General features: G+C 42.2%; 1 protein-coding gene across 1 annotated transcript; it reads right to left on the reverse strand.

Annotated features, from left to right (window-relative positions):
- Window positions 1–246: 246 nt before the first annotated feature.
- Window positions 247–5,710, reverse strand: cmc1 (C-x(9)-C motif containing 1). The gene is made up of 4 exons (XM_029128488.2): window positions 5,555–5,710; window positions 5,055–5,147; window positions 1,608–1,698; window positions 247–1,360 (listed from the first exon to the last, which is right to left on the reverse strand). The coding sequence occupies exons 1-4, from the start codon at window positions 5,571–5,573 to the stop codon at window positions 1,240–1,242; spliced, it is 324 nt and encodes a 107-aa protein (XP_028984321.1). The 5' UTR covers window positions 5,574–5,710; the 3' UTR covers window positions 247–1,239.
- Window positions 5,711–13,492: the final 7,782 nt, after the last annotated feature.

Here is a 13,492-nt window from a genome sequence, read left to right on the forward strand (position 1 = left end):
ATGTAACAGCAGCATTAAAATATGATGACATGGTTTTTAGTGGTTGTCACTGTTGCCTCAGACCCAGAAGGAGCCCAGGAGTCTCTGTGGAGTTTACATGTTCTCCCGTGTCTTCCTGGGGTTTTTCCCCACAGTCAGGTTTGGATATTGAGGTTTTATTATTCAAACGCTGGATTTTGTGTTTAGTTTGAGATTTAGAGTAAAAATCAAACTTTTGTTAAAAAAAACCCTCATAAGCAAAACATAAAATATATATTTTTTAATCCGATTAATCAAAAAAATAATTGACAGATTATTCTGTAGCAAAATAATCGTTAGTTGCAGTCCTAATCATCTTAATGATGTGGCTCCGATGCCAATTAAAGGTACAGGCTTAGGCAGGTCTACCCATAGTAATACCCATAGGTAATAAAATTAAAATCAATCTAAATAGTCAACTAAAAATCAACTAAAGATTTAAATCGCCTATTTTTCAGATGCAGATTTCTTCAGCTTAAGAGCTCACACTTTTTTGGTTCATACTCATTGTTTTATTGCCCTGGCAAAGATCTAATCAGGTCCAGTCTGTGCATAGAATGCTGAATTAGTGTTCAAGCAATATCAGCTCTGAAACGTTAGTCAGACATCACAAACTGTATCAACATCTAAATACATTCTGGCAACACCGCCCAGCAGCAACTAAAGAGACAAGTTAAGAACAAGTTGTTGAGTGCAAAGGATTTTCTTCCAACTTTAAAAACAAATCTTACATTTATTATCTTACAAATATGTGATAAGTCTACACTTTTATGACATCCTGGCTTTAACTTGATCGCACTACAAAAGCAGAGTCCTCACTATCACTGTAGAATTTAAACAGAACAAGCACATTTCATCCATATGTCACATAACTGCTCACCTCTAAATCTAAAGCACTGCACTGTTTTCCAGGTTCGGGCACAGCGGGCAACTGTACCATAGTCACTCATTTAGTAAATGTTGGGTAGATGTGATGAAAATGCAACAATTGTGTCCATCTGAGTAGCACTTTGCATATATACAAAAAACATTCAACTTGACTTTAGGCCAGCCTTGACCACTGAAGTAGTATCATCACTTACAAAATTCTAAATTGACATAAACAGGCTTGCGTCTTTATTAGCACATGGGTTTGGAGAATATCTGGGTTTGCAGAATATGGTGCCAGCTTTGAGCAGAGCTGCACACTCCCAACTTCTCTTTTCATGGACGTGTTTTCCTTCACATGCTAGTTGGGAGTTTTTGTTTCCTGTTCTTCATTGGGATTCCCGTCCTCTGAAACTCCAGCTTCTCTCTGATGTATTCCTGCTTACACTCTTCAAAGAAAGCCGGGTCGTTGTAGCTGATGGAAGACAGACGGTGGAGTGTTACTTGCACACAGTTAATGTAGGCCGATATCGGAGACACTCTGATGGTGATTTCACATTGTAAAGACTACGGAGACTTGATTGGAAGCAGTTTTATGTCCGCAAGGGTGGGAGCGAGTGGTTGAGCCTGTGTAAAGGTGTTGGTGGGATAAAATGAAGACAAAGCGAGCTACCTCAGTGAGTTAGTGGCCGGTGCTGTCATAGAAGCTGAAAAATACTCACTGTAGCGTCAGACATTCCTTCAGGGCTGAATTCTCCTCTCGACACTTGAACACCATGAAGAACCCTTTTTCCCGGCAGCAGTGGCTAAAGGCTGGTGGGGAGTGAGGCAGCAGCAGAAAGAGGAAGACGTTAGCAGCGAGTGGTCATGTATAACAGCCTCAGACCTGCGTTTATTAATAGGACCCGTTTCTAATGTATTAACAGTCTTTTCACCTTATGTAATTCGACCCTTGATTCGCATCAAGTTAACGAAGATGGGCCTCATCTTGACAGTGCACCACAAAAAGGAAGCTGGCCACAGGTCCGGCTGTTAAGCCTCTTATCAAACTGAAACCATGTTTCCTCGTTCACAGAGGGGCTGCACCAAACTATAATGGTCATACAGCGGCTAGATCTGCGGTTACTCTAGTTCCACACTGGCTCTGTATCACCACCCACTTATATACACATGTATGTTACCTCAAAGAATAAATATAGGTTATGCTTTGCTGATTACAGTGCCCATTGAAACCTCTGGCTACCACAGCTTGAAAACACTGACTATGCCAAAAAAACAGTGGCACAAAATATATCTAAAGTTAAGCACATAAACCAGCCTAAGACAGAATGACGGTAATGCTGCAAGTGTTTTTAAAATTGGAAAAAAACCTGAGCATCAAATGCGATGTGATGATGACGATAGCATTGTAGCTGAGATGAAACATTCAAGGTCCTGGATGTAAAGAAGATGTTTAAGACAGAGTCCTTTCCCTGTGCTCCATTAAACCCACTAACCTCCCGTGTCTGCTGTTCAAACACACAACGTCATAATTAACCTTCTCAGAGGCATCGGTATGGTTATCACACAGACACTTTCATCTGGCTGCAGATGTGAAAAAAAACAACAACAGCAAAACCAATTTGGAGGAGCAGATCAGTGCGACTAATCTAATCAGCAGGCGCCTCATCCTCGTCCCGTGGTACTAATAGAAGCTGCAGAGCGCTGCTTCCCCGATCGCGGCTGTAAATCTACGAGACTGGCTTTGTGTCAGGAGAGGCCTCTCTGAAGCCACCTTCACCTTAGGGCTATCGGTTTAACGTTTTTAAAAAGGCAGAAGTGTCACTTGGAAGCAGAAGCTCTGGGCTTGAACATTTATAAATATTAGGACCTTTAGATAGAAGATATACAAGTGTGATCCACTAGAAAAGAGCAAATCAGCTGCATTTTTTAAGAAAAACAAGAAGCAGTAGAAGGCGAAACAAATTCATTAAACACATTAATAGAAACATATTAAGGAAAAATGGTTTCATATACTTTCTATTCATTTTTTTTTCTTTGCCATAGTTCAGATTTGGAGAACCAGTTACAAACCTAATGAACCCAATCTGCAACAAATTACAGCAAATCAAAGTCTTGCAAAACACAACAGCACCTAATGTCAATGTGAAAGTGGTTGCTTAATGAGTATGTGGGTTGCTGAAATTGCTTGGTTCTGAAAGACGTGACAGTATTGTCGTGAGTCATCAACAGTAGGAAAAATCACGTCAGGTATTGTAAAAATGTTGTATACAAGCCAGTAGCAATTGACTGCTTCAACGACAAAAGCCCGCAATATACAACCGTGGGGTGTGTAAGGACACATATGCAGAGGAAGATAACACAGGAAAACATACTTGTAGCTTGTGTTAGGTTGTTTTTTCCTTTTTACACAACAATGAACACACACACACACACACACACACACACACACACACACACACACACACACACACACACACACACACACACACACACACACACACAGAGAAGAGCCCCGTGTAGACCCAAACATACAAAATGAGATGCTAGAGGGTGGAGGATGGAGGTGTGAAAACGAGTGGGACGAGAAGCTAGTGTCGTGAGGGGGGTTTCCACTACCCACACAACCACTGTCTGTCCCATCACCTCAGGTAGCAAAGGCACTGTCTCCCTGGGCGAGCGGAGCACACTGGCTCATATTGGCTGTCATCGCATCTAGAAACCACAAACCCTTGTCACTATCTGGTTGACGTGTCGCTCTTGTAGACGGGGCAGAGCAGCAGCAGCCACTTCCAGTCACATGAAGTGGCTGCGAGCACCTTAGGCCGGATCCTTCGTACAGAGAAAACAAGTGGACTCGAGGGGCAGGTGTTTGCTCACAGGAAAGGTTCATCCAGAGCGGGTCGAAAGGTCAAGACACAGAAATTAAGATCGCCTCGGACACAAACACAAAGGGTTTTAAAACCAGAGCCAAATATACTGTATTGAGGAAAGTTTGATGAATGTTATATTGTCTCGAAGGTTTGGGTTGTTATCCTTGTGTAAAGCTCCACTACAACTGGAAATATTAGAGATAAAACTGAGCCGCACATCACTGCGTCTGCTCATGTAATAAACAAGCATGGAATTACAGATAAACACTGGTCAAACATAGACATTTAACATGAGCTCATACGTTTTAGCCTTGTCCAGGTCATTCTGGTTACTAACCCTCAATTATTAACAGTTTTTCTAGCGTGGTCGTTAAGAAAGCGGTTAAACAATACAGCGTGGTTTGGTTCTTCTCTGTAGACACTATTGAACTGTTCGATTTAATCAAACTAGAACGTAATCTGCTTCACTGGAATTAATCTGTTCCTTTGTGGACGAACAATGGCTGGCTGAAATATTGCTTTTCTTAAAATGTATTAATATTAGGTTCAATTTATATAATCAGCTTATCTTATTCTGACGGCTCTACAAAAGAATATTCATGCTTAGAGATATAGGACAGTTTTTGTGTTTTGTGTGAGACAATTAACATGAGAAGATCTATTTTTCCTGCATACTGACCCAGTATGCAAGTTATTACGTACACTGATCTTATGTCTAATGTTAAAACAATTATGCAGTTAGTCTTCCCTTCTTACAGTAGGATGACTCCTGTACAGTACATGCATTGTAGTGTGTGTGTGTGTGTGTGTTAATGGGTTGAATTAAGCTAAAAGAATAAAGTCAGTCACATGTGAATGATGACATTTTGATTTGTCATAGCAATAAGAATACCTCGCTACAGGACTTACTCAGCCAGTATGCACCAAGCAAACAGAACTGGCTCTGCTGCACTGAATGCAGTCAGTGTTAATATTTCACGTTTTCTGTCATGACATTCAAATGTTGATCAGGGTTTTGCTAGAGAATCATATACAAACGGTTCTAATTCAACAGTAAAACGAATGTGAAAAACATGTCAATCAGGCCCGGATTTAACCACATTTATATACTAATGTATGTAAACACTACACTAATAAATACAAATTATGAAACAGCATTTCACAGCTGCATTTAAGAGTATGAACGTGTGGATGTAGTTAGAGTAGACCTTTGGTAAATTAAACATTATCATATATTTGAATGCAACAGAACATGAGACAGGACACTGTGTTGTCCGGCGTCTGACGGACACGCACCTTCAACCCTTTCAGCGCAGCGCTCCTTGGCTTTCTCACGCATTTTTTGGGGGATGAGCACATCCGTCTCCACGTGCCTCAAGTGCACCTCCTCTGAGAAAGCGGGGAGAAAAACACACAGCAGACCAACATGAGACTCTTGATCAGGTTCGTCACTGTCAACGGCTTGTGTTTCTGTATTTGTACTAACAGTGTGTGTGAGATAAAGCAGCGGTACCAACACTGATCATTATACATTACATTATATAAACAGAGCTGCGACTGACGACGTTAAAGACTAATTTACATGAATAGAGATGCAGAGCGTTCACATTACGCTATAACCAATAAGGCACGTGCAGACTGTCTCCACCTTTACGTAGGGCACTGGCAGGTGAGGTTTGGTAGCTAACGTTAGCAACATGCACAAACAGCGAAACCACGTGTTACGTCTCTGATTTCGATAACGTTTCGCCACAGAATCCGCACTAAGCGTCTAGAGCAGCATGAATGTCTAATACCTGCGTTAGCTGTCCCCATTGTGGCGATACTTCACAACATTACAAAACTGCACCAATGTGACCTCGCTCGTCTACGCCAGTACACTTCCGCTGACGCAATCACACGGGAACTACAACTGCAGGAACTACAAATCCCAGCATGACGCAAATTCTCCACAGAAGATAAAAGATCGTGTTCCATCTCTTTTTTGCATATATAGCGGGGATGTAGAAAGCAGTAGTAGAAAGGATATATACTGTAGGTTGAATAAAATAAAATTAATATGTCATGGTTAATATGTTAATATAATGAAATATAATAATAAAATAAAGTGTAGCGTTAATAGTAGTAGTTTAAATATTTTCTTTTAGATGGTAACAGACATTCACATGACAGTTAAATTATGCTTTCGCATTAAAGAAATCACCGGAAACTGGAAGAGAACACATCGACTTGTGTCATCCTTTCTTTAGGCAGGTGAATTGTTTTGCTATGAAAGAACACTATAAATTATTATAAAATCATGAAAAAGTCGAAATGGCCCGTGTTGTTTGCGAAATCCGATTAATGTAACAAACTCTAATATATACATGTAATAGTGACAAAAATATTAAAATATATATGTAAATATATGTATTTAAAATAAAGACAGAAAATGTGAATGTGAGACAAATGTGTTTTTGAGACAAATCTCCCCAAAGAGCATCATCATCCAGCCACAACGCACCCGAGCGGGAACCACAGACGGCATGTAGAGCACAGTCAACCTGACCACAGTCAGCTGTGTGAGGACTGGCTGTCTGGATCCCATGCAAAGAGGACCCACCTGTTCATTCAAAGCGACAGGTACACACACACACACACACACACACACACACACACACACACACACACACACACACACACACACACACACACACCTTGAAGAAAAAGGCAGCCTTCACACATATAGTTACGCTATAGACTACAGTAGGAACAGGTGTAAGCAGCCCACCTCCCCATCCAAACCACACACACATACCAGGTGTGCCTTCACACCTCGCACTCACCCACACAAGCAACTGAGGGGATGTAGTGAATATGTAGACTGCTGCCTGGGGTTCTCACAGCTCTCTGACCTGACGGCGCTCGAGCTGCTTTCCTCTGAGGTAGAGCACGTTCTTTTCATCTACAAATCAAAGACAGGAAGAAACAATGCACCAGAAGAAGGACAAGGTGAAAAAAGTCTTTCAAGAAGCACAGATCACGGCCGTCTTTGTTTTGTTCTCATCGACATATGGACATACATACGTCTCCAAACGCTTCCCAGACCACACACTCTCCTGACACCAGGTCAGGCAGATTTTAATATCACCAAATCTCTCCAACCTGCAGCACTGGCCAACTACCCACAACATGGGGCTCATACGAATGATTGCACAACCACTGAACCAAATCTGAGAAAAACGCTACTTGAATAGTTGACAAAACATTCATTTTAATTGATATCTTTAATTCTGAAAATAAAAGTGAACAACAAATTAAATGTATTAGGCTTAAAATGACACCTGGTTAAGTAACAACCCTGCTACACCTCATTGCTGCTAGACCTATTATTAGTAAAAATACAGTTTTTAATTATTTTGTGTACCTTTAGTTCAAGATCTTAATCTAATACTTTAATCAATGTAAACTAATCCTATTCAGTTATGTTCCATAAGGTTCAGTTTTCACAACACAGTAACTCGGCTCTGTTGCCGACACTGATCAGTGTTATGTTTAAATGTAGAGCAAAATAGCCGAAAAACCTTGATGCTGTTTTTGGTTTTATACAGAGATCCGTGAAGCTCCTCTTTGTGTAATCCTATTGTTATTGTGAAAGTGTTTCTCATATAAAAATCAGGGATGTAAATGGGTTAACAAGAAAATGATAATGAATTGTTTCTACTGTGTTTCCCAGTTTGACACTGGAATCTGTGCAGTATTATTATCATGCAAATGATTTAATGTGCTTTATTAAATTCTATTTATGTATCAATAGAATAAGGTACACAGGAGCCAGGTATCAATAAGTACCTTGGCGGGTACTGCCCCTGTGACAGGCATTTGTACCGTAAAGGGCCATTGCTGTACCTTGTTTTGTGGGAGTGCAGGTAGCATGCTGACTGATATGGCAGAGGCACCGGCAGCCAACCTTGATCCAATATTGTGTGAGCAGCAGGACCCCGTGAAGCTGGCATACGGAGGTTAGCAAAGTTAAACCCTCTTAAACCATGCCTCAGTGCTCAGGGCCACGCACCAACTCCTCCAACTGTCCACTATGGTCAGAGAATGTTCAAAGGTCACTGACACTGACACCTTATGCATTTGCCGAACTCCAGAAAACACACGACTGATGCGATGACCCTTAATCCATGTGAGATTGTTAAAATTTCATTTTAGTGAGAATAAGAATAAATAGGTTAAATCTTAACCAGTCCCACCACCACAAAAAAACAGAACCTTACTGAGTTGTTAATTGTTAATTTTAACGTAATTACGGCTGCACGGTAAACATGAGGATGAAGGAGGGGGTGCGTTTTTATTTCCTCGTCTGCTCCGCTGCCTCGTTCTCCACTCCTTCGCGCCAGTGGCTTCCAAGACGTCGCTCGGCCAGCAGATGGAGATAAGCGTGTTCAAGTCTGAGCCGCGGGGAGTCTCTCCGGGGTCGACAGGGAACATATCATCCAACGGCTAGGGTGAGGGGATTACAGAGCTCCAGGCAGGCCTCTGCTGCGGGGCACCGTCCTCGGGTCACGCCACAAAAGCTGGTGCCACCGTCAATGCCACACAGTAAGAATATTCTGCTGAAATAGTCCCAGCGGTTTGTTTTTAAGGGACCTCATGCTGACTGACACTGGAAACCGGCATGACCATAAGCTACGGTGAGCAATAGATGTCTGGATGTGGAATCAAATAATCGACATTGACATTTAACAGCACGACGAATAACAAAGAGTTCATGGAGGAACAGCCGCCTTAAAGTTACACTATAGGATGAGGCCAGAAAGCCTTTTTTGCTTAACCTGGCTCTGACTGCGTTGGCACCACCTGAGCAATGTCAGGACGGATTTCCTCTCAAGCAAGTGAAGGGGTCTGCCACTGTGCCACAATCTGCACTCGCTTCTCAGGCAGGCTAAACCCTTTGACACCACAGTTTTTAATTAAAATTACATTGGGAGTAATCAGCCAGAAGAGGTGGGGATGGAGGTCAGAGGGATCCAGGGAGGAGTGAGAGCGGGGGGGGGGGGATCTCTGCTGCCGGGTCAGCAAACAGCGACCAGCGTTAAACGATGACCCTCCAAAGCGCATGATCTTTTTCATAATATAGGCTGAAAATTCACCCGCCTCCTCCAGTTCATGGCGATATACGCCGCTGGTGTTCTGCTCAGCTGTGGCTCCGAAAATGTTTGTAAAATTAAGATGTTGAAAGGGTTTTTTTTTTTTTTTTTTTTTTTTTTGGAGACACATCTGGCTTTTTCTCTGCATCCGTGAAAGGGGGAAGACCAAATGTTAATATGACTTTCTTCTTGCCAGAAACAGGAGAGGGCTGAAGAGAGAAGGGCACAAAGGCCCCATTCATCCCTGAGGGGCTCTCGGAAAGATAATTATAAGATTTATGAAAGTTCACAAGAAAAAGTGGAAGAAGCCCACTGAAAGAATGGATAGTCAGGCAAAGAAAATTACTTTTCCCCTCTGCCTTTGCTTTATGCCCCCTTTAACAAGAGACGAGACAGGGTGGATGGAGGAGGCCTTCTTCAGGAGGCATCCTGGGGCTTTTGCAGCAAGTCAGACGGGAGCGAGGGAAGCGCATTCAGCCCTCGGCGCGGCTCCTCCATTCATTAAGGCAGCAAACCTTTGACCGCTCGAGTTTTCCCTCATTACGTCGTCCGTCCTGATAAAAAGATGAAGCTGATAGAGTTGAGAACAACAAAAATGAAGACCGCCATTTGAATGGGAGTTTGCTATAGAATCCAGCGGGACCAAACAACACGGGAGAGAACATCTTGTCTTTTGATCAATTTTTTTTCCTCCATCTCTCGTCCTTTTTACTAGAATATGATCCTCTCTAGGCTTCTGTGCCCACATTGCCTACACTGCACTGAGTGTCTGAATGCGGTTAATTATCTAAAAGGAAAAGTTTGTACCTGTTGAAAAGCTATCCTTGGTTGCTTGGCTTGTTAATGCCAACAAAAAGCAGCCATAGCGGATGGTCAGAGGACACCACATGCTGCGGAGAGCCTTTCAGACATGTCCCTAATAAGAATGCAGTGGTGAGAGCTCCTCTGAATGCACACAGGGGAGAGGAAGATAGATAGGAAGGAGAAAAGAAAAGAAAGGGGAAAAAACATCTTTTACCTCTCCATCTATAATTACTCCAAATGAAGAATAGGCTGAAGAAATGGCCGCGGAGACTTTCCATTATGACAGAAAAAACCCATCAAGTAGAGAAGGCAAAGCACAAGATCGATAGTTTTTTAATGGATAAAAGAGAAGTTTTTATAACATCTCAGAAGTAACGACGTATGTGCATCTGCTGCGCGTGTGTGTGTGCCTATGTGTGCGCTCTAATGAAATAACATTTGTGACGTAGAAATGCACAAAAGCATTGTCCAGACTATATAAAGTCTCTTTCTTATAGTTTGTTCACCTCAGTATGTTCATGCTAAAAGTTCCTCAGTTGCTTTTATGGTGTTTTTTTTTTTTTTTTTTTTGCATAAAATAAAATGAATCTCTCTCGTCGTCACCTTCACGGAGAGATACTGCTTGACTGTGTGTGTGTGTGTGTGTGTGTGTGTGTGTGTGTGTGTGTGTGTGTGTGTGTGTGTGTGTGTGTGTGTGTGTGGGAGGAAGTGTCATCTCACGCTGTAAGTGGCTTGTAAATGTTTTCACACATTCACGGGGAGAGTTGTGTGTGTAGAGGTCAAGCTTGGCCCACGGCATTTATCTGGTCATTAGGTTTCTCACGCCTTAAAGTAAACACAAATGCAGTAAATAATAATAATTACAGTAATTGTATTATTTATTTCTTTTTGGTTTAGAAATCAGAGGTGGATGTACTGTCCAGCATCAAACCTGGAGCATGATTTGCTCATCTTCTGTGCCACCAGCAAAACATGAATGGTCTATTCTGGGGGGTTTTATTTGTCGATGATCCTCTCCGAGAAGGTGACTCGCGCTGAGGGCTTTTGAACAATTGACAGTGCTTTTATAGGATCAGTGGGTGTGTTTCAGTCTCTGAGAAATTACACGGCAAATGGTGAAAAATACGCCTCGCGAAAGATGACGCAAATCAGGACCATATCTAAGAGCAGTATGTTTAATCAATATAGTCTTGTTGATGCGCGGCTCCGTGCATCTGTGTGTGTGTGTGTGTGTGTGTGTGTGTGTGTGTGTGTGTGTGTGTGTGTGTGTGTGTGTGTGTGTGTGTGTGTGTGTGTGTGTGTGTGTGTGTGTGTGTGTGTGTGATGAAGGAGAGGGGGTACACATGAACAGAGGCCTCGCAGGGGATAGGTGCTAAAATATACAGCGAGAAAAACTCAGTGAGAATGTGACAGCTGAGCAATAGGGAGGAGCGGGGCTGGTATAGGCGAGCGGTGTCTTCTAGACAATGGGAGGGAGCAATCAGTAGCGGTATGTATTTTCATCAGGAAACAAATACAGTTCTGAAATAAAGAAAATTGTTTTTTTGAGATGTTTCTCTGCAGCTCTTTGTATTGAAAGCGCTGTAGATGGAATATATTCCATTTGTGACTGACTCTGTGGATCTACAGAAATCTGTCGTACAATCAGAGAACGTGGGGGGACACTGACCTGTTGGTTTCTAGTCTTGAGGAGGACGTTTTTACATTGTCTTGATAGATTAAACATGCATATATATGTGCATACACACACGTAGGCACACGCAGCGCAGGGAGCAAGGAAGCAGCCCCTCAATTAACAACCTCTCCTCGCTGCTCTCGACACCTCGTGTTTCTCTGTTAATGACTGAATTAAAGCCCTGATTAAGATGCACTTAACCCATAAACAGCAGTTCTCATCACATACCATTGAAAAGCCAATTAAAGGAAGCCAGGACTTCAATTGAGGCTGACAAAAGCCGGTCAGTGTCAGATTTTGTGGGTGGATGGGTGCAGGTTGCTGTCAAAAGTAAAGATGGACGAAGAATTAACTGAATCTTCACAAATGTGTTATACTTTTTATTTAAAGGGCTGATTTAAGTGACTAACACAAGGATATAAGCACAGATATGATAGCACATTGAAAAAATACAATGAAGTCATTTGAGTTAAACATTAAAAAAAGATTATTTTTTTGTAACATTTTATAACATTCAATGCAGAAGTGTCAGAAGTGTGACACAGTGATTTATTTTGATTTTGTTAGCATTGCAATAAAACTATGATAATAAATAACAATAAAGCCTTTGCAGTATTTAGAGACAAGGAGAAATTTACCACAATAAACATGATTCAAGGTAAATTTAAAAGATTTAGAAATCACCCAGACATAATCGCGTCTGTTTATCTGTGTTGCTTTGATCTCAGTAAACAAAGGATTGTAAGTTACAGACTTCTCAATTCAGAAACTTCTCAACAAAGCAGATTAATTAACTCTCGGGCTTATACCTCTGAACCATAAAGAGCTTACAAATTACCTTGGGGGAAGTGATTACAACCATGGAAAACAATAAATCAATCAATGAACCTAATGAAGCCTGCGTATTGTCGCTGGCATTTCACGCTTACTCCCAGTCGTCTGTGGAATAACAATGGGGAGAGAAGGGTATCGTAGTTAAATTGTTAATCACAATGTGATACCACAGTCAGCAGATTCCCCGTATAAGAAAATCATGCTCAGGGCCCTGCCCGTCTACTCGGAGAGGGGACACGGTGGAGAAAATATTCCTTCCACCCCACTGGAGAGAGGCGCATTCTTCTGAGCATCAGACGATATGATTTTCCTCTCGTGCCGGGTGATTATACTGATGTTGTGTCGCTGCCGCAGCAGCGCGTGGACCTATTAGGTTCCTCCGCCGTCTGAGGTCATAATCGGAATTTTCTTAGAGGATCTGCAGCATTGCATTGATGGGGATGCTTGGGTTTAATGTATTAGTTCTCCTCGAACAGGTGGTCTGTACAGTGGAGTCGCGACCCAGCAGGTTACGGTCGCCTCCCCTCCGTCTGATGAAGTTCACCGACTTGAAAGGTCAACTCGGGTTTGACAAGAAAGTGGCTTCATTTTGACTTGTAGAACTTCTCATAGGATAAGTGCTTATGGAAGCAGTGGCCGTTGGCTCTGTGTCACAGTGAAGCACATACAAGTACCAACAGGTTTATTTGTCTGTGGCATCACATTACCATAATGCTCCCCCTAATCTTAATTGGACTACCTTGATAATATAGGTTAAATCAATAGCCTGTGATCCTCGTCTTGTATAAGGACGTACAGACAGATTTTTCTAGTATAAAGTCATGCAAACGGGATCTCATTAGCGAATGCAAATGAGAAAACACCAAATCTTCGCAGAGAGGCAGAAGTGCATCACCGTGGGATAGCTGGAACATGACAGCTCCCCAACTGCCCCCACGCTGAGCACCAAATGTGATAGTCCACTCCTGCTGCTACTCTTAACAGGATGCAGGACCCAACCATACATGTAAGCGTAGGGGGCGGGACGAGCCAAGAGGGCGACCGGAGCCCGTCGCCTTCTGCCATCTGAGGCCCAGCAGCAAAAACTTCCACTGGTGACGAGCAGTTGCAGGGAAACAAATATTTTAGCATAAATGTACGATTTGTGTTAAAATAAATGACTAAATAGCGTATAACTTGATGGGGGAGCATATGTCTAGCTTCCTGCCGAAAGGCATCATATGAAACAAAGCTGGGATCATGTTTAATTGAAGTGTTAATTGATTACAACCGTAAGTCTGTAAGTT

The sequence above is a fragment of the Betta splendens genome, chromosome 16 (genome assembly GCF_900634795.4).
Source record: "Betta splendens chromosome 16, fBetSpl5.4, whole genome shotgun sequence".
Taxonomy (NCBI): Eukaryota; Metazoa; Chordata; class Actinopteri; order Anabantiformes; family Osphronemidae; genus Betta; species Betta splendens.